Genomic DNA, 20,637 nt, shown 5'->3' with positions numbered 1-20,637 from the left:
CCCGTGATTTTTAAGTCTGTTCTTCCTGCCGTATCCAAGTAAGCTCCTCTGCCTTCTTATCCAACAGTCACCTTCGACTCAAAGCTTTCCGAAGTGACCACAGGGGCGTAAAGACTTCTTTCTTCCGCCGGGGTGGCAAAAGTGAAAAAACAAAAATAAACAACAAAGGCAGGGAAAATAAAGACAAACTTCTCATCACAGAGTTGCAATTAGTTTTTCTTTCACACTTACATATTAAAAATTACGTAACACTTCAAATATGAGAAAAGTGCAAACAATAACAACACATACCTACGTCTCTATCACAGAGATTAAATACACTGCTAACTCATTTCAAAGCTCTGGATTTTTTTTAAGAATGAATTATTACAGACATAACGCCCATGCTCTCTTGTGTTCTCTTCCTAAAGGTGAGGGCTGGAGTTGATAGGCATTGTTATGCATAAGTGCATGTTTTATATCTTTACTGTCTAGTAATATGTCCATAAGTAATGTATATTATTGTTTTTAATCTCACATAATCCACTTTTTTTGGAACATGGAGTTTTCACTCAACAGCATGCTGAGATTTGTCCATGTTGACAGAGATAGCGCTATTACTAGACAAATGCTAAGGTGCAATTTACTGGAGAAATAAAACCCCACTTTATTTTCCATTCCCCTAAAGAAGGGGAGTTAATTATTTTATGCCTGGCATTTCTGCATGAAGTGCTGCGATGGAAGTTTGTGAGATATTCTCCACAGGAGCTATCTGCAAGAGGAACTAGTAGATCAATCATAATGTATGACCATCATCAACTTCATTCTAAATTTACCAAACTGGCCCCCAAAGTGGCAATATCAATTTGGTGTGAATTACTTATTCCTAACCGAAAACCTGTTCATTTTCTCCATTAAAATGATGACTTTGTTACTTACTGATACAGGTGAAAGAATAGGGGTTAGAATAAGTGTCAAACAAAATAATTTAAATTTGCATTTGGACAAGAAGGTCTAGCTGCCCTCATTCACATATTTTAAATTTATCTAGTCTATCTTCTGATTTTGGTTTGGCCTGCAATGTTTTAAAAATTGTATATGAATACCTTTCAGTACACGACAGCAAAGTTTAATTTGCCAAAGTAATTACTACATCAAACCATTTTCCTTACTTATATCACCAGCAGAAATCCGGAAGCTATATAGATTTACTGAATCCCGAATTAGAGAAACAGCTAAAACTTGACTCTAGACGACCCCATGAATCCTGGCTGATTAAGAATGACATGAAGGACATTAATATAAAGTGCTTAGCAGGGTACCAGGTAATAGAAATGGCTCCATACATACCAGCTATTACTGTTCTTATTAATTTAAGACACTCTTTCTGAACATATCAGAATTAGGGAACAGAGTTTCTAAACAAAGACCCCGTGATATATAGCAGAACAGATGACTGATCACCAAAAGTTCAGCAACTAAAAGGACAAAAGAACATTCCCATTGATTACGTTTATGCATATCAGGGTTTCAACCAGGGAAGGGTTAACGTATCTTCAGAAGTCAGAAGTTGTTTTCTATATTGCCTGAATTATCAGCTTCAGTTTTGGAGAGTAAAATCTTAAACTTAATGTGGAGAATTATATAAATTTTATAAATTATATGTTTTATAAATTTAATGGCTGAAGACACACAATGCTGACACTAATTAAAAGAAAACAGGAGTAGCTACATTAATTTCACACAGAGCCGAACTCAGATCAAGGAAAGTTATCAAGGAAGCAAGGTATTACATACTAATACAGGGATAATTCTCCAAAAAGATATGACCATTGTTAATGCTTACAACAGATCATCAAAATATGTGAGACGAAAACTGACAAAACTGTGAGAAGGAAGAGGTGAACCCACTATTACAGTTGAAGACTTTAACATAACCTCTAACAAAATGGACAGATTCAGCAGGCAGAAAATCAACACCATCAATTAAATGCATGTAACGGGACATCTATAGATTACTTCATCCAAACATATCCCTCTCAAGCTCACAGCCAAGAGAGACAACATTTTGGGCCATAAAACAAACGTTAACAAATTTTAAATTTTAAATACAATTTCTGCTCTCAAACCATAATGCAATTAAACTAGAACTCAATAACAAAACAATAGCAAGAAAGTCCCAAAATACTTGTAAGATTAAGCAAAAACACTTCTAAATAACACAAGGGACAAATGAAAAATCCCAGGAGAAATTTAAAACTATTTTTAACTAATGTAAAATTAAAATACAACATACCAAAATGTGTGGGATGCAGCGAAAGCACTGCAGGATACTGATTGCACTGAACATATATATTACAAAAGAAGAAAGATCCAAACAATTATCTAAAATTCCATCTTAGGAAAATAGAGAAAGAACAAATTAAAACCAAAAGAAACAGAATAAAAGAAACAAAAAATTAAAGCAGAAATCAATAAATTTGATAACAAAATCAAATGAGATAATCAACCAAACCAACAGTGGTTCTTTGAAAAGACCAATAAAATCATAAAACTCTAGCCAGGATAAGTATGAAAAAAAAAAAATGTAAATTACTAGTATCAGAGGTGAAAAGGAAATATCACAACTAGTCCCTTAAAAATATAAAGGAATACTATCCTATAAATAATTCTATGCCCATAAGTTTCACAACCTAGATGAAATGGACCAATTCCTTGAAAGACACAATCTGCCCAAATTCACACAAGAAATGGACAATCTGAATAGGTCTATATCTATTAAATAAATTTAATCAGTAATTAATAAACTTCCAAAAGAGAAAGCACCAGGCCAAGATGAGTTCACTGGTGAATTAGAGCAAACATTTAAAGAAGAAATGATACCAATTCTCTACAATCTCTTTCCAAAGGTTGAAGCACAGGGAATACTTCCTAATTCATTCTATGAGGCTAGAACAAGAAAGAAAACCTACAGACCAATCAATATCTCTTGTAAATATCAATGTAAAAATCTTCTACAAAATTTTAGCTAATATAATCCAACAACATGTAAAAATAATTCTACAGAACAATCAAGTGGAATCTATTCCAGGAATGGAAGGCTGGTTCAACATTTAAAAATCAATTAATACAATCCATGACACCACCGGAAGAAAAAAAAATCACAGGATCCCATGAAGAGATGCAGAAAATAATTCCACAAAATCCAACAGGCATTCATAGTAAAATCTCTCAGTAAACTAGGAATAGAGGAGAATGTCCTCAAGTTGATAAAGAACACCTATTAAAAACTTAATCACAGTTGATGTTGAAAAACTCTAAGCTTTCCAATTAACATCAAAAATAAGGCCAAGATGTTCCCTTTCACCTCTGCTTTTCAACACTGTACTGGAATTACTAGCTAATGCACTAAGACAATAAAAAGAAATAAAAGATACAGATTGGGAAGGAAAAAATAAAACTGCCTTTGTACACAGATGGCATGATCATCTAGGCAAAACATGCAAAACAAAATTGACAGAAAACTCCTGAAATAAGCGATTATAGTAAAACAGTAAAATTCAAGGTTAATATACAAAAGTCAATTGCTTTCCTACAAACCAGCAATGAGCAAGTGGAATTTGAAATTAAAAACACAATACCATTTACATTAGCATCCCACTCAAATGAAATACTTAGCTATAAATCTAACAAAATATGTACGAGATCTATATGAGGAAAATGCAGAACTCTAGTGAGAGAAATCAAATAACTAAATAGAGAGATATACCATTTTCATGGATAGAAAGATTCAATATTGTCAAGATATCAGTCCTTCACAACTTGGTCTATACATTCATAATGCTATTGCAGTCAAAACCCCAGCAAGTTATTTTTGTGGATGTTGACAAACTGATTCTAAATTTTATCTGAAGAGGTGAAAGACTAGAATAGCTAACAGAATATTGAAGGAGAAGAACAGAGCTAAAGGGCTGACACTATCTTACTTCAAGATTTCCCCCCAAAGTGTGATACTGACAAAGTAATAGACAAATACATCAATGGGACAAAATAGCCCAAAAACAGGCCCACCTAAACATAGTCAACTGATCTTTGACAAAGGAGCAAAAGCAATACAATGGAGAAAAGACGGTCTTTTAACAAATGGTGCTATAACAACTGGACATCCAGAGGCAAAAAGAAATTAATCTAGACACAGACTTTACACCTTTCACAAAAACTAACTCAAAATGGAGCAGACCTTAATGTAAAATGCAAAATGATAAAGCCCCTAGAAGATAACGTAAGAGAAAATACAGATGACCTTGGGTTTGGTGCTGATTCTTTTCAGATACAAAATCAAAGGCACAATCCATAAAAGAAAGAACTGACAAGCTGGCCTTCACTAAAATCAAAATTTCCTGCTCTGTCAAAGACACTGTCAAGAAAATAAAAGGACAAGCCACAGACTTGGAGAAAATATCCACAAAAGACTAATCTGATAAGAGACTGTTATCAAAAATATGCAAAGAACTCTTAAAAATCAAAAATAAGAAAACACACAACTAATTAAAAAATAGGTCCTTAATGGACACTTCACCAAAAAGATACACAGAAGGCATATAAGCATATGAAGCTCCACACCATGTCATCAGAGAAATGCAGATTAAAACAACAACAACATACCACTATACGCCTATCAAAATGGCAAAAATCCAGAACACTGATAACACCAAGTGCTGGCAAGGATGTGAAGCAACAGGAGGTTTCTTCATTGCTGAAATGGCACAGCCACTTTGGAACAGTTTGTCAGTTTCTTACAAAATAAAACATACTCTAATCATAGGGTCCAACAACTGTGTTCCTTGGTGTTTACCCAAATGAGCCGAGAAGTTAAGTCCACACAAAACCTGCAAGCAAATGTTCATAGCAGCTTTAACTATAATTGTCAAATCTCGGAAGCAATCTTTAGCTGATGAGTGGATAAACAAACTGTGGTGCATCCCGACAATGGAATGCTATTCAGCAATAAAAAGAAGTAAGCTATGAAGCTATGAAGAAAAAAAAACATAAAGGAAACTTAAAATACATATTACTAAGCAAAAGAAGCCAACCTGAAAAGGCTACATTCTGTATGACTCCAGCGATATGCCGTTCTGGAAAAGGCAAAACTATGGAAACAGTAAGAAAATCGGTGGTTACCAGGAGTTAGTGGGAAGTGAGAGATGAACAGGTAGAGCACAGATGATTTTTAGGGCAGTGAAACTATGCTGTATGGTGCTATAATGGTGGAAAGAAGATGTCATTATAAATGTATTCATACCCATAGAATGTACAACACCATGAGTGAGCCCTTGATGACAATGGCATGTCAGTGCAGGTTCATCAATTGTAACCAGGGTACCATGTTGGTGGGGAATGTCCATAGCGGAGGAGGTTGTGCATATGTGGGGGACAAAGGTACATGGGAACCTTGTACTTTCCACTTAATTTTGCTGGGAACCTAAACCTGCTCTTACAAATAAAGTTCATTAATTTTTAAAAGTAATCATGTTCTCTTCCATCTAGGCAGCCTTGCTCACAGAAATAAATATCAACAACCAATCACACAAATGCAGTAACCTTCAGTCTCAAAAAGTAAATGCTGGAGATTGGACTTCAAAGCTCATTTCTTCACATATCAGTGAATTGATTTATTTAAACTTTTTAAAAATGTCTGTGTGCCAGCAAAGGTCTGCTTTTTAAAAACACTTTCATTTGTGAAAGTAAAACCTTAACACATGATTTACAAATAATCTAAAACTATGTTAAATTCACCGAGTAAATGGTAAAAATAGTAAAACATCTCATATTTTTGGCAGCTATAAAAAGACTTTAAATTTCCTATGTTAAAAAATAGCCTTATTCATCCAATTTCCAAGCAGACTGAATAAAGTAAATGATCGGAGTAATTTAGAAAGTCAATTAGTGTATAAAGAAAAAAACAAAACTCATTACAAACATCTGCCTAAATTGTAATTTCCTGCTAATTTCTAACCTTAATAATTATTACTGTCAAGGAATTATTGGTATTCATCGGTAACAAAAGTCAACAATTCTTGACAAGGCTGAAAAAGAAAACTGAGAGATAAAAAGAATATCCCAATGTGTACAGGATCACATTTCTACGATGCACACGTACAGAGCACCTGAAGAGTGCTAAGCGCTGGAGGAAGCATTGAAGATGCAACGGAGAAAGGACCATCAACCCTCTGATTTCTGCTTTTTATAGTAAACACATATAAAAATGAAATAATGATAGTTTTGTACTAGAAAGAAATAAACAAAAACCTACTTCATTTAGGGTGGTCAGGAAAAGCCTTTCTGAGGATGTGAATCTAAACCGCATCCAGAAAACTGACAAGGAACTAGACACAGCAAGTGCTCAGTGTGAACAGTCACGGGCTCATCAAAGTCCAGTGCCTTGTTGCAGGAAAGAACTTCATGCCTTAGGAACTGGCTGAAGGCTGGTGTGCCCAGAGCCCAGGAGTGAGAAGACAGTCATGACATGGTGCAGAAGAGGCAGGTAACTCCATGGGGCGCAGGGTCCTCATAGGCCTTGCTAAGCAGTAGTTTGGGTTTAGTGCTAAATACAGTGAAAATCTATTGTAGAGCTTTAAACACAAAAGCAGCATGTTTCGATTTACACTTTACGACATTTTGGTAGTTTAGAGGGTTATACTCAATTATACAGTTCAAACACACATGCTATCACAGTGGCTCAACAAGAGAGCGTGGCTTGTGCTAGCCTGGTAATAACAGAGACGGAAAGAGATAGTCAAATTCTAGATATATGGGCTGTTCTTTCTGAGAACAATCTTTACCCTTGTCCTTGGGAAGTCTCTTTATCATGGGAAAGCTATCTGAAAAAAAACCCAATGCTGTGAATCACATTTTTACCTGTATGATGTTCAGTGAAAAGAGAGAGGCCTGGTTTAAATCTCAGCCTGGCCTTACCCAGGATCCAGGACTTTGCACAAGTTTCCGAGCACCTTTGAGCAGCAGCTACTCATCTGCGGCGTGGGAAAAGCAACACCTGCATTTCCCAGCAGAGGCACGAGGATTACAGAAGGGCTGCAATCAGCCTATGCATTCTGTTCATACAGATGCTCTGGAGATGTCACTACGCCACCCCACCCCTGGCAACAGCATTTTCTCAATGGACTGAGCAGAGGACACATTTAATACTGAGGGATACATTTCTGATGGTGGAATTTCAAGCATCAAAATACAGGAGATATTTTGAGGTAGAAAAGCATTCCCCTAAAACCAGCTGTTTACCTCACCAACTGGGACATAATGAAGCCTTCATATTACTGTAAATATTTATGACAAACTTGATCTTTGGAAAAAATGAACTATTATAATGATGAATTCTGGTTAAAATATAAAGGTAGTTAATACAATCCAACTTCAGTAAGAAACATTAATGTCAACTACTCTAAAGCTTGCCAGGGGACAATAAAATACTTAGTATTTTATGAAGCAACAATTATTCTTACAGTAACAAAACTGTACTTACAGAAGGGAAAGATCAGAACAGGGTTTTCACAAGAGTGAGAGAGCACCTTAGAATAAATTCTTGTAACAGCTAGGTTTAAAATTGCCATTTTGAAATTAACCCTTAAAAGCTGATGTTTGCTTATTTGCTAAAGAATAAAACAGTAGACTACAGAATACTTTTAAGACTCACTACCATAGTCATTATGCTTATAAATGCTTTATTCTACGGAGTGGGACTCAATATAATTAGTGGCGGGGTTTGTCTAATTTTGATCTTTTTAAATTATTAAATTTTCAACATTTGGAACAATAAAAGTTTATCCTATATCTACCTTGATATATTGCTGAATTTCCTAAGATATTTTTAAATTTTCATTGATTTCAAACTAAATACACTATTTCCTGAAAAGTACAGAAAATGCAGAGAAAAAATTAGTACAATTTTCGGGGGAAGGTATTCCCATTCAGATAAATATGATACAAACTGGAAAGTGTTCTGCATCCACACTAGCTAACTAGTTTTTTCTACATAACACTTTTTCTTCCCCAGTTTATTTACTTGGAGAATAGAAAAAAAAAAGATAAGGGAGGGAATATCTGAGGCACAGCACGCCTATGCTGGTTAACATAACTTATTCTAAATAATAATTAATATAAGAGGGAGGGATCAGGTAGCACATTAAAAATCTATTCTTCAAGGCACCAAGGAGAGTAGTTTTGTCCATGGCTAATATTCAGCTGGGACACACCAATGTGGACAACCAAGGCTTTTATGACAGTATCTGTTCAATTGCTTTGGCCCCTGCTATGCCAGCTGTTAAATATTTTTACTGTCACTCCGATTATATAGTCTCTTGGCCTGGGACTAAAGCCAGCTGGCCTAGACTCTCCCCCACAGGCTCTCGATTTGAGACTTCCACTTCAAGTTTTCTCTGGAAGTATCTTTATTTATACATGAGTGCCACCTAGGCCCTATCCATTAAGTCATGCAAAGAAACTTAGATGGTCAGTTTTGGTGCCTTTTACTAACATTTGGGATATGCTCACAAAGTTCAAAGTAGCCAACCAAGTATAAATCATATTAAAAAATGGTGAAAGAAACAAAACAAAAAAACCCCACTAGACTGAGGTTCAAATCTTGGTCTTTCTCTTTAATTAAGATTCTTGAGTCTTAGATTCATCATCTGTAAAATGGAAACCAGACTATTTCCTTCACAGACCGTTGTAAAAACTAAATGATATACTGCATGTCCTATCTGTGTAGTACACACAAGTGATGGAAAATGCCCACTGAATCTGGATCAGTTCACAGTGCAAAACATGGTTTACATTTCTGGGTTCAAAATTTAAAAAGAAATTAAAACTTCAAAGGGCAGGCAGAGGCAAAGACACAATTAAAATGTTCAAAGATAAGACCTTAATGTACAGAAAGGGAAAAGATCACTATTTAATTGGCCATTTTCTAAGATAAAAGAACAAGAGGAGAGAGGGTTAAGATGAAAGACTGAGAATTTTGGTTAAATAAAAAGAATTTCAAGAGCACATTATTAAAATTAGAAATTAGCAGAGACATGAAATATGTGCATAAATAGCTTCTGGAATGGATAGATTACATGGGTGTGTCATGACCTTATCTTATCTGAACACTAAGCAATCCCCCAAATCCATTGTTACCTGAGAATTCCAAGTTGATGCAGGAAAACCTGGCAATCAGAAAACTGAAGTCCTTAGTAGCTCCTGCTAAGATTTCACACAGCTTAGAAGAGCCACTTCAGTCATTTGGGCCTCAGTTTCTTCGTTTGCAAAATTAGAGGGTTTGAGTCTCTTACTTATAAAAAATATGGTTCTCGTTTAATATGGTTTATGGCTGAGCTATACGGCAAGAACACAGAAGGTGAGCCATGGGAACGCATCAATGACTACTTACACTGAGGCAGAGCAGTGTGATGGCATTATTACAATGCAGTAAATTACTACTTTGATATAATAAGTAGTATACCACGTAGTCTAAAATTTTCTAAGCAGCTTGACAAGATATTTACAACCAGGAAGTAGCCTTACTATCTAGGTCACCATTCATGGAAGCATTATCAAATAATAATTATACATTCTAATGTATGGTATCAAAATACCACGGATAGCTTTTGAAGGTCATTTTCAAAAAACAGCACAGATATTTGTGACACTGTGTTCTGCTTAGGAGAATTAAAAATATTTGCATTATCAGAACATAATGGAAATAAATAGTGAGAAGAAAAGATGCAAAAAAGTGTTAGGCTGTAGAGGGATTAATAAATTCATTATGACATGCCAACCATGTACTCTAGATAAAGAAGATAGTTTTATCTTCTTCTGTTAGTAAAGGTTCATCATAAAAGCACTTAATATTTTCACTTAAAAATTAACTCACCAGATAGAGAAATTTTATAAAATATGACATGAAACTTAGTGATTCTGAGCTCCCCTTCCACACAGGAACCAAGATGACATAGAATAAAACATGGATAAACAATATATGACTTTGGACACCTCACTAATATAAAAGCAAAACTCAGTTTCCAGCATCACACTCTGACACCTATAAATAAAAGCACTTAATTCTGAAAGGTTTTCCTTCCAGTCACCAAGACTAAGAACTTCAGTTTTTCCCATATGAGATAAGCATTAGACTTTTCCAGGTTATTTCATTTTTAACTTCAGGTTCACGAATAATACTTTTGGGGGAGGAAAATAACATAAATGCCCCTAGCTTACTCTCTCCCAAAGAAAACTAAAAGCTTTGTATGTAAGAAAGTTTTCCTTGAAAACACTTGCTTGACAATGGCACAAAAACAGGCAGGAGACTCAATGAACACGGGCTAAAGAAACGATATTAACTGATTACCTGATGGAGGGAATAACCAATGCTACGTATGACATATTTTAAATCTCATTAAAAACAAGTCATGGTCATTACCCTCAAAAAAGTTCGAATTCTAAGCATCAAGAAATAGCACACTTCCAAACCACACACATTCCAGTAAGATACCGCCGCGGAATTCACCATCTCGGTTGGAAACGGGAGCATCTGAGGCAGAGACAACTTAGTCTGCTCTTTCATTATGTGTGCTCTTATTACCTTACCAGAAACAATATATTTCCCTCACTCTTACAAGAAGAATGTCCACTGAAGTTTGTAGTAAATTATCTATAAAACTGATTCTTTTAAATGGATTGTTTCAACTCTGAGTACATACAGAAATGCCAAAATGACCAGAAGAAAGAAAACGAAACAGCTGTGTTACCATACTCACTATGATTAATTCACAAGTGTCTAAAGCCTTAAGAACTTGCTAAAAATGCAGAGAAGATACGGGAGGTGTCATAGTAAACTGCGTATTCCATTTAGTACTGTATAAACACATTTATTCCTCTTTTTTAAAGGATGCCATTTATTTTCTTAACAATAGTCATTCATAGTCCAATTTCATTTCAATACTGTGCAAGTATTTTTCTGTAGATTCTTTAGGCAATATGAGAAACACATTACAGGAAGTAATTTAGTAATTGCTCGAAACAATTCTTATTAAATTTTATGTGCAATGGAAAACACACCCACAAAATTACCTGACAAGCAATGTGCACGAGGTAGACGAGCTCTTTAGATTCACAGCCGTTCTTCGTAATGTCGTTCTGTTCTTCCGAAAGTGAAAGCTAGGTCAACAAAGACAGGGCAGAAGAGAGGGGGAGTCACGATTAATGAACAAGAACAAACTATGTTTTCAGTGATACTTGGATTCTCACATCTTAATGCAGTAAGATATGCCTTATAATAGAATTCTACTACTTTAAGGCAGATAAAGAATTCAGAATTTTTAAAACATATGCTTCTAAGAATTGCAGCTTGTATCTAAACAAACACACCAGCATAACAGCAGTAAACAAAACACATTCATTCAAGAGCTGGTCCTCACTTCCTTACTTTACAGCACATACGTGAGAGGAAGGTATTAAGGAGGCCACTGAGAGACAGGTGATCGGCTAAATTAACAGAGCTCAGGTTCTATTACAGAGATTGCAGACTGGCTGCCCAGAGAACAAGCTGGGCCTACACATGTTTTATTTTGGACTCACCATGTAGGTCTGCACACTGGATTTTATTTTAGTTTTATTTGAACCACCAGCTAGCATTCAGAAACTGAGTGGTTTCATATGAAAAAGAGAGATTTCTGGCTTCTACTGAAAAATCAGAAAATCTGAAATACTGGACCCATATTCTCACACAGGCAATAACTGACTGGAGCTGAGACGTGACCAACCCCTTGAATGTGTTCTCCAAGAGACTCTGCCACAAAATTGATTACTCTTTATTTTTTCACCAGTATCCATGCTGAATGTTAACTGCCACCCATCACGCTTCTTGCTTTATTTCTTAGACCCTCCTCAATGCACTCATTTACCTCACATGCCTGCCCAAACTAGGGATGCGAATTTGCAACCTCTGCTCCAGAAACACAACCATGAATTCAAAAGCGTCACTAACTGGTTGTGTAATATTGACCTTCCTACTTAATCTCTCATCTGGAAAATGGAGATGATATCATAATAACTATTCTCAGGTTATAGAGTGTTAAACGAGATAATGCATTTAAAGTGTTCACTGAGGTACCTGACTGGCACTCTGAGGGTATTTAACAAACGTTACCTATCATTACAGTTAATTTTATAAGAAATATAAGGTTGATGAAGCTATATCCTGTTTTTTAAAGCAGTATCACAGGAAGGATTTTTTAAAAAATCCCTCCTGGTATTAAGTAAAAGAAGTTTACAAGAGGTAACAATCACTCTCACACTAGCCAAAATAAGCCAGATTAACTACAAAATCATAGTTTAAAAAATAATAAAAAATAAATAAATAAATAAATAAATCAGGGTGAAATGAAACCTAAATGAATTAAGCTGCAGAAAGTGACAAAACATTCATGAGACAAAAGGGGTTATGGATGTTTGGGTGCCTGAAAAAGACACAGGAGGTTCAAGAATCTGTCTCAGCCCGGCTGGGCGTGGCTCAGCAGTTGAGCGTCGACCTAGGATCCAGGTGATGGGGGTTCGATTCCTGGTCAGGGCACATGCCCGGGTTGTGGGCTCGATCAGTGACTCTCTCATCATTGATGTTTCTATCTTTCTCTCTCCCTCTCCTTTCCTCTCTCTGAAATCAATAAAGATATATTTAAAAAAAAAAAAAGAATCTGTCTCAGACGGGTCGGGGCCAAACCCCGAATGACCACGCGCACCGCAGCGATAAACTAAAATTCCAGGAACAACTTGTAACAGAGTCCACACCCGCCCACAGGTATTCACCAAGTGTATCAAGTGAGTCTACCAAAGACTGGGGGCAAGCAGAAGCGAGAGGGACAAGCCCAGGAGGTGTATGCAGCCTCCCCAGGCCCGGCAGCGGACCGCTGTGGGTGGGCAACAGCGAGAAAGCGGAACTGACAGATCCCTCTGAAGCACTCGGGATCAACAACTGAAGGGTTTTGGTGGCACAGAAAAGCTGAGAGAAATCGCACTGGTTCCTCCAATAGGTAAAAAATAAAAGCCCAGGATGGATATCCAGCTTCTCCAGCGTTTGGAGGCAAACATCTCCGTCTTGCCTCAGGGAACACTGTGGCAATGGCAGAGATAAGCCCCCTTAAGTCACCTAGTAGCAAAGAAGGGGGACAGGGCACAGAGCAACGAGTGAATGGATTTTGGAGGTGGCACCATGTTCCTGCTGGTGACATTGCCCAACAAGAGAACCCAGCCAACAAGTCTACCCGCCCACGTGCGGCCAGGGGCACGATCATCAGTTCGCCCCGCTGCAGTCCCGGTGAGCAGGCCAGCCAACCAGGGAGCACAGTCAGCGACCCTAACCCATTGTGGAGTCCAAACGACAGCCACACCCAACTGCAAGGCACTGCTTGCAGCCCTGCCCAACCCGGGAATCCAGCCAGCAAGTCACCCCGCACTGATGAATGGCAAGACCTACGGGCGCCAGCCCACCACCACAAAGCCAACTTGGAACCCCACCTGAACGCACAGAACAGCCTTCAGCCTCACCAAATCGTGGAGCCCAGCCTGCCTGAACCCAACTCAGTCAGAGGCACCAGCCCATCCAGTAGGACAGACTGCATCCACACTGACCGGTGATGATTACGAGCCCAGCGTGCAGCACTGCCCAATCACAGAGCCCAACAGGTGGTCCTGCCTGATAGTGAAGTCCAGCCAGCAACCCCACCTGACCTCAGTCAATGGACAGCAGCCCCATCCACCAAAGACCCCAGCAGCAAGCGCCACCACCTTTCCACAGACACTACCAAGAGGCCCACTCAAACCACAAGCTGGGCTAACTGGTGAAAGTCTTTCCCTACCAAAACAAACCTATAAAGACTGGGAAGAGATGGCCACTTCTGCAAATGTGCAGACACTAATGCAAGCACACAAAGATAATGACAAATCAGGGAAACAATACACCACCAAAAATAACAAATCCTAAAACATGGAGCTTGATGAGCTGACAAAGAATTCAGAATAATCATCTTAAAGAAGTCAAATGAAATACAAGAAAACATGGACAACTAAAGGAAATTAAGAAAACAATACACAGAAAAGCAGAGTGAATTAGCTGGAAGCCAATGAGACAGAGCCACAATGTTCCATATCGAGGGCCTCTCATGAAAGCTGGACCCTGAGAAGATGAAACTGAAGACGCATGAGGATGGTATCTCCTCCATATGGAACTTCCTCACCTATGTGGCCCTGATGCAAGTCACTCCTTTCATCTTAAAGAAATTGGGCAGCATATAAAGATTGGACATCGCGTGGGAATGCATGATATGAAGAACCTGGCTACAGTTTCTACTCTGCAAATGAATCTGCAAATGAATAGGCCCAGAAAGATGGAAGAGACTCTGACTCAATGGACAGTAAGAACAAGTTGGGTTCTGGTAATAGCTAAAGTAGAAAACTATTTGGGAAGTAAGAAAAGACATTTCTTATGCCTGTGATATTCATTCTCCATGAATGCTGGTGTAATTGTAAACAACATCAAACTCCATTTTCTAGCAACTATTAATTATATCAGGGAATTACGTCTGCAGTGGCCCTGCCTTGTCAGTGATTTCTGTTGACCTTTTTCACTTCTGTCCAGAGTATATTTGTTGAGAAGCTCCTTATGATTAGTTATGTTTTATGGAAGCCAGCACACAATCATAACAACATTTAAGCACAGGATCATTAGTCTTATATTTTTAATAAATGTGTGCCATGAGATGAAACAGGTTGAAAATCGCTGACCTATAGTATAGTTCAAGTCCAATGTTTCCTTGTTGATTTTCTGTCTGGATGATCTACTCATTGTTGAGAGTGGGGTATTAAAAGCCCCTCACTATTATTGTGTTGCTGTTTATCTCTTCTTTCATTTATGTTAATATCTGCTTTATATATTTAGGCGTCCGATGTTGGGAGCACACATATTTACTATTTGTATATCTTCTTAATGAAGCGACCCTTATGTCTTTATATAGTAACCTCGTTTGTCTGTTGTGACAGTTTTTGACTGAAAGTCTACTTTATGTAATGTAAGTACAATCATCCCTCCAATCTTTTGGTTTTCATTTGCATGGAATGTCTATCCCTTTCCCTTCACTTTCACCCTTTGCATGTCCTTAAAGCTAAAATGATTCTCTTTTAGACAACTTATTGTTGAATCTTGTTTTTCATCCATTCAGTCACTCTGATTTTTGACTTGGGAATTTAAGTCATTTACATTTAAAGTAATTATTGTAGGTCAGGACTTACTAGTGCCTTTCAGTCGGTTGTTTTCTATTTGGTTTTTCGTTACTTTGTTACCTTCCTCCTCGCTGGCTGTCTTCCTTGGTGATCTAACAACTATTTGTGGCATTATGCTTTGACTCATTTCTTTTTCTCTTGTGTCTTCTGCAGGTTCTTCCTTTATGATTACTATGAGGCTTACATAAAATACCTTACAGTTGTAACATCCTATTTTAAGCTGGTAACAACTTAAATTCAGCTGAATAGAAAATCTACACTTTTTTCCTCTCTCACATTTTAGGTTATTGATATGACAGATTACATCTTTTATATTGTGTATCTATTTTTAAATTGTTGCTACTGCAGTTATTATGTTTATTTTTTAACTTCTACAGTAGAGGCTACAGTGTTTTACATACCACTATCACATTACTAGAGTATTCTGAATTTGACTATATATTCACCTTTACTACTGAGTTTTATTCATTTGTATGTTTTTCCTTGTTAGTACCTTTTTACTTCAGTTTGAAGAGCTCTCCTCGGCTTTTATTTGTTACAGAGTGTCTTTATTTCTTCTTCTCCTTTGACAGGCAGTTTTGCCAGGTATTGTATTCTTGGTTCTTCTTGGTTCACGGTTTTTTTCTCTTTCAGTATTTTGAACACATCATCGTCTCACTCTCTCTTTGCCTATGAAGTTTCTACTGAGAAATCTGCTGATGGCCTTATGGGGTTCCACTTTGGTTGAAGTCTTTTCTCTTGCTGCTTTCAAAGTTCTTTTTGTTTGATTTTTAAAGTTTGGTTATAATGTGTCATGGTGAAGTCCTCTTTGGTCTGCATATGCTTGGGGATATTTGGATATCCATATTTTTTAAATTTGGGATGTTTTCAGACATTTTTTCTTTACATAGATTCTCTGCCCCCTTTTCTCTCTCTCATTTTCCTGGGTCTCCAATAATGTTTGTTCTGTCATTTATTGATATCCCTATGTTCTGTAGTCTTTCTTCACTCTTTTTCATTCATTTTTCTTTTGCTCCTCTGACTGGATAATTTCAAAAGACCTGTCTTTTGAGTTCCTTGATTCTTTCTGTTATTTGAGTGAGTCTACTATGTTGTGTGTGGTTTTTTAATTTTTAAAAAATTGATTTTAGAGAGAGGGAAGAAGGGATGGAGGGAGAAAAGAATCGATCAGCTGCCTCCTGCACAGGGATCAAACCTGCAACTGGCTATGCGCCCTGACAGGGAATCGAACCCACCACCTTTTGATGTATGTGATGACGCTCCAACCAACTGAGCCACACCAGCCAGGGCAAGTCTACTGTTGAAACTCTCAATTGTATTTTCAGGGTAGTCATTATGTTCTTTAGCTCTACGATTTATTTTATTATGGTTTTTGTTTCTTTGTTAAATTTCTAACTTTCTCTATTGTTTTCTTTTTTTTTAATTGGTACATTTATTAAAAATATAGACTAATGGTCCTGTGCTTAAATGTTGTTGTGATTGTGTGCTGGCTTCCATAAAACTTAACGAGTCATAAGGAGTTCCTCAACAAATATACTCCAGACAGAAGTAAAAAGGTCAACAGAAATGACTGACAAGACAGAGCCACCATGGACATAATTCCCTTATATAATTAATACTTGATTTAAGTTCTTTATACTTCATTCAACTTAACACTATCTCAGTGCTTTGTCTATAAAGAAGGGAAAACAGAATTCCCAAGTCCTGTACTTCTAGATTCCTTACAAATCTATTTTTGGAGTTATTTTTCCTATATTGAATTCACTTTTCTATCACCATGGTAACCAATCTGCAATTAGTGTTGTTAGGCTCTTTAAAAATAAAACTCGATCAGAAAGCCTTCAAATATTCAAAAAAGTCCTTTTTCTACATGGAGCATGGAAATCAGTTGTGCAAATCAGGGTAAAAATACATCACCCCACCCACATAAAAAACCATTCATCAAAGACTAATCAACAGATTGCAAGTGGGGCACAGAGAATTCTCTTCTTTTATCTGTCTTTTATTTAGTTCTAGCACAGTTGCAATTTCACTGTGACATACCTCTGGAGTTTGTAAACTTCACCTCTGTAGGAGTGGAAACATGAAAATAATTTGTTTTGTAATATTATGTGGTCTTCTCAGGCCCACTGTAAAAATCCTAATACATAACAGTGAAAATACTACTTTAAAACTCCTGAGAATGCCAAGTGGAAGAATGATTCTATATCAGAGTTACATCTTAGGTGAGTAATAAGTGAACGAAGTTCTAATTTCAGCACATAAGGCAAAAATCAATAAGAAAAAACTGCACTTTAAATTTCTTTGGAAAAAGCTAGAGGCCAACACGCATCTTAATAAGCCTAAGTGTCCATTTTCCTTCCAAACTAGGAACAGAGCACTGTTTCCTATGTTGAGGACCAGGTTAAGTACCTGGTTTGCTCATCTCCAGACATTAGACTCACCCTCAGCTCAGTGAGATGCCCACAGCACAAAGAATACATGGGAAAGGAGACTGAATGGCACACCAGCAGAATCACATCTCCCGCCTGACAGATGCTCACTCCAGAACACACACCTGTCAGGAAGCAAGGCCTCACGGACACATTCACATCTCTGAATGGTCAGGACTTCCTGAGCACACAGCTTTGGTACCTGGGTTAGAGGATGACTGGAAAGCAACCCTGAAAATAGAGCCCTCTAGTGAGAAAGAAGTGTTCTCTCTCCCCGGAACCATATGTCTACTTCCCAGGGTGTTTATGAAGTAGAGGCCTTTCCTTCTCTCCACTGCACCACAGGATCTGTTTATAGTCCAGAGCAAAGGTCTCTCTCTCCATATCCAGAGAGGCAAATAGACAAAGTGCCAGCTATCCTATCTGAGCTCCAAGCTCCCTAATTTCAGAGTTTGTCTCTTGTGGAACAATATCACACCTAAGGTATATCTTGTTCTCAATGCCATCACCCCATGAAGAGCAGGCACACAGGGAGCCAACACAAGGTACTCTACAAGTAAAAGGCCTGGTTTCTGACCTACAGACTCATGTGCGCGTGTGTCTATAACTGTAGCAAGCTGACTTGTTAGCTTATAAGAAGAGTAACATGTCAGACCCAACAGTTTCGACTCAACAGTATTTTTTAGGAACATACTTAGTCAAATTCTTGGAAGTAAATTACATGTGTAATGTAATATATGATATATTTTTTCATTGTTCAACCAATTTTACACACCTAACTCTTAGACTGAACAAACTCAAATGAGATACTTGGAGGACAGCAGCCACAATTAACTTTCTGCGTGAGTTTTTCATTGCAAATCCTCCCCTCAAGCAACAATAATTTACTGGCGTAAGAGCCAGTATTATTACTACAGAATGTGAAAAAAAGTGGGGCTAAAATTTTCACTTGTTTTTGTTTGAGGAAAACTTAACTTCTTGGTAGGGGTGAGAATAGAAAATTACCAAGGCTTCTGTTTCAAATGGTTTTACACATATGTACTTCCCTATAAAATATTTTTAAACTGGAAATATCTACAAGTTACTCTCAAAACTGAAAGTAGCATTAACAGGATGAAAGAAATAACCTTTCCATTGGTTTAATTCATTTTTATTAATGACCGGAAGTCTCAGACACATGTACCAAAACTTATTGCTGATACATTTTTCTTTAAACTTCAACGGACCAGAGAAGTTAAGGAATTCATTTCAGATCGCACAGGTTACACTGCACTATTATACATCATATTCTTTCACATTTAACTACATGTGAAAAGATGTAGGACATTTCAAAACTGGTTTATTTCTTCTTGTTAAAAACAGTAGTTTTGTCAGTTAGTTCTTTCCTAGCACTAGAAAGGGATGTGCAGAATGGCTCCGTGGCCTTGATTCAAACAGACCCCATCAGTTACCAGCTGCAATCTTAGGTGAGTTCTTAAACTCTTTTTACCTCAATTTCCTCATCTGAAATGGTTGTGAAGACTCAATCGGACAATATACAAAATGCACTTAGTGTAATATCTGGCTCACAGAAGCATTCAATAAATATCGGCTTGTATTTGTTTATTATAATTCTGGTAACTTCACTTAAAATGAAATCAGGATTTTTGTTTCATATTATTATTCCTCAACATTACTACACTCAGGTCAAACATTACAACCTCTTTCCACATTTCTCAGCATCAAGGCAAGAGTTGCACCTGATTACAGAAAGCACCAGGCGCATTTCCGAGGCCCCTGCACAGTAACTTTAGCAGAGAATGCTCAAGGAATAGGTGTTAAATTCATACTTTTCCTATCCCTTATTTCAGTTAAACCCGACCTCTTGCATTCAGGTTAATTTACCTTCATGCTTTCTATGAAATCAAATAAAAAGAATCATTAATTTGCAGCTTCAGATGAGAAAATGATAATACAAAATGCAAACCACACAAATATTTTAGCGATTAACACACTAGATGGCAGTACCACCTAAAGCAGAGCAGGACGTGTACCGCCTCAGGTGGATAGAACGGAATGAACTGATTATATCTTTGCATGTTGCAAGAGATTTGTTTTAATTTGAATAAATCCTTGTTTTTGAACAATGGAGATGACACAACAGAGAGAAGTGCAATAAAGATAATAAATTTACAAAATCTAAAACTATTTGTGGTTTTACTTAAAACAAGAAGTCCTTTCTAGGAATTATTTCTGGGTGGTTTTTTTTGCTCTAAGGTTTCAATTTCTCTAAGAAAAACATAATACAACATTATCTCTCAAAACCTATAGACTTTGTTCAAAATACTATTCAGGGGGAAAATTTCCACATTTAAATGCACTTATTAAAAACAGTAACACAGCCCTGCCGGTGTGGCTCGGCTGGTTGGAGCATTGCCCATGAACTGGAAGGTCTTGGGTTTAATTCCTGGTTGGGGCACATGCCTTGGCTGCAGGTTCGATCCCCATTGGGGGGCGTGTACAGGAGCAACCGATCAATGTTTCTCTCTCACATCGATATTTCTCTCTCCCTTCTTCCCTCTCAAAAATCAATTAAAAAAAAAGAAAGAGCCCACATATTTATTTTAAAAAAAGATAACACAATATTGTAATAACTATGTACAGTGTCACATGGGTACTGGACTTACTGGGTGATGACTTTGTAAGTTACATAAATGTCTAATCACTATGTTTGTATAGTGAAACTAACAATGTTAATATAACATAATATATATTATACTAATATAATATATGCTTATCTTTTCTTTAGAGAAATCAATTCTGTAGGTACTATTGATATTTTATTCATTTTCAGTTATTGTTTTTAAAAATAATTTTTAATTTTTCAATTACCACAACTGAAACGCTTTATTACGTC

The 20,637-nt window shown here is 37.0% G+C and overlaps 1 protein-coding gene across 2 annotated transcripts in view; it reads right to left on the bottom strand.

Moving 5' to 3' along the window:
- The window catches only part of ARHGAP32 (Rho GTPase activating protein 32), a 212,551-nt gene that overhangs the window by 77,394 nt on the left and 114,520 nt on the right, over window positions 1-20,637 (bottom strand). For both annotated transcript variants that reach the window (XM_081123638.1, XM_081123637.1), the window contains exon 5: window positions 11,107-11,193. In XM_081123638.1, the coding sequence (XP_080979764.1) occupies window positions 11,107-11,193 (87 nt within the window). The remainder of the gene's footprint in view (window positions 1-11,106; window positions 11,194-20,637) is intronic.

Source organism: Miniopterus schreibersii, assembly GCF_964146895.1.
Source record: "Miniopterus schreibersii genome assembly, chromosome: 20".
Lineage (NCBI taxonomy): Eukaryota > Metazoa > Chordata > Mammalia > Chiroptera > Miniopteridae > Miniopterus > Miniopterus schreibersii.
This window is presented reverse-complemented; position numbering and strand designations above follow the sequence as displayed.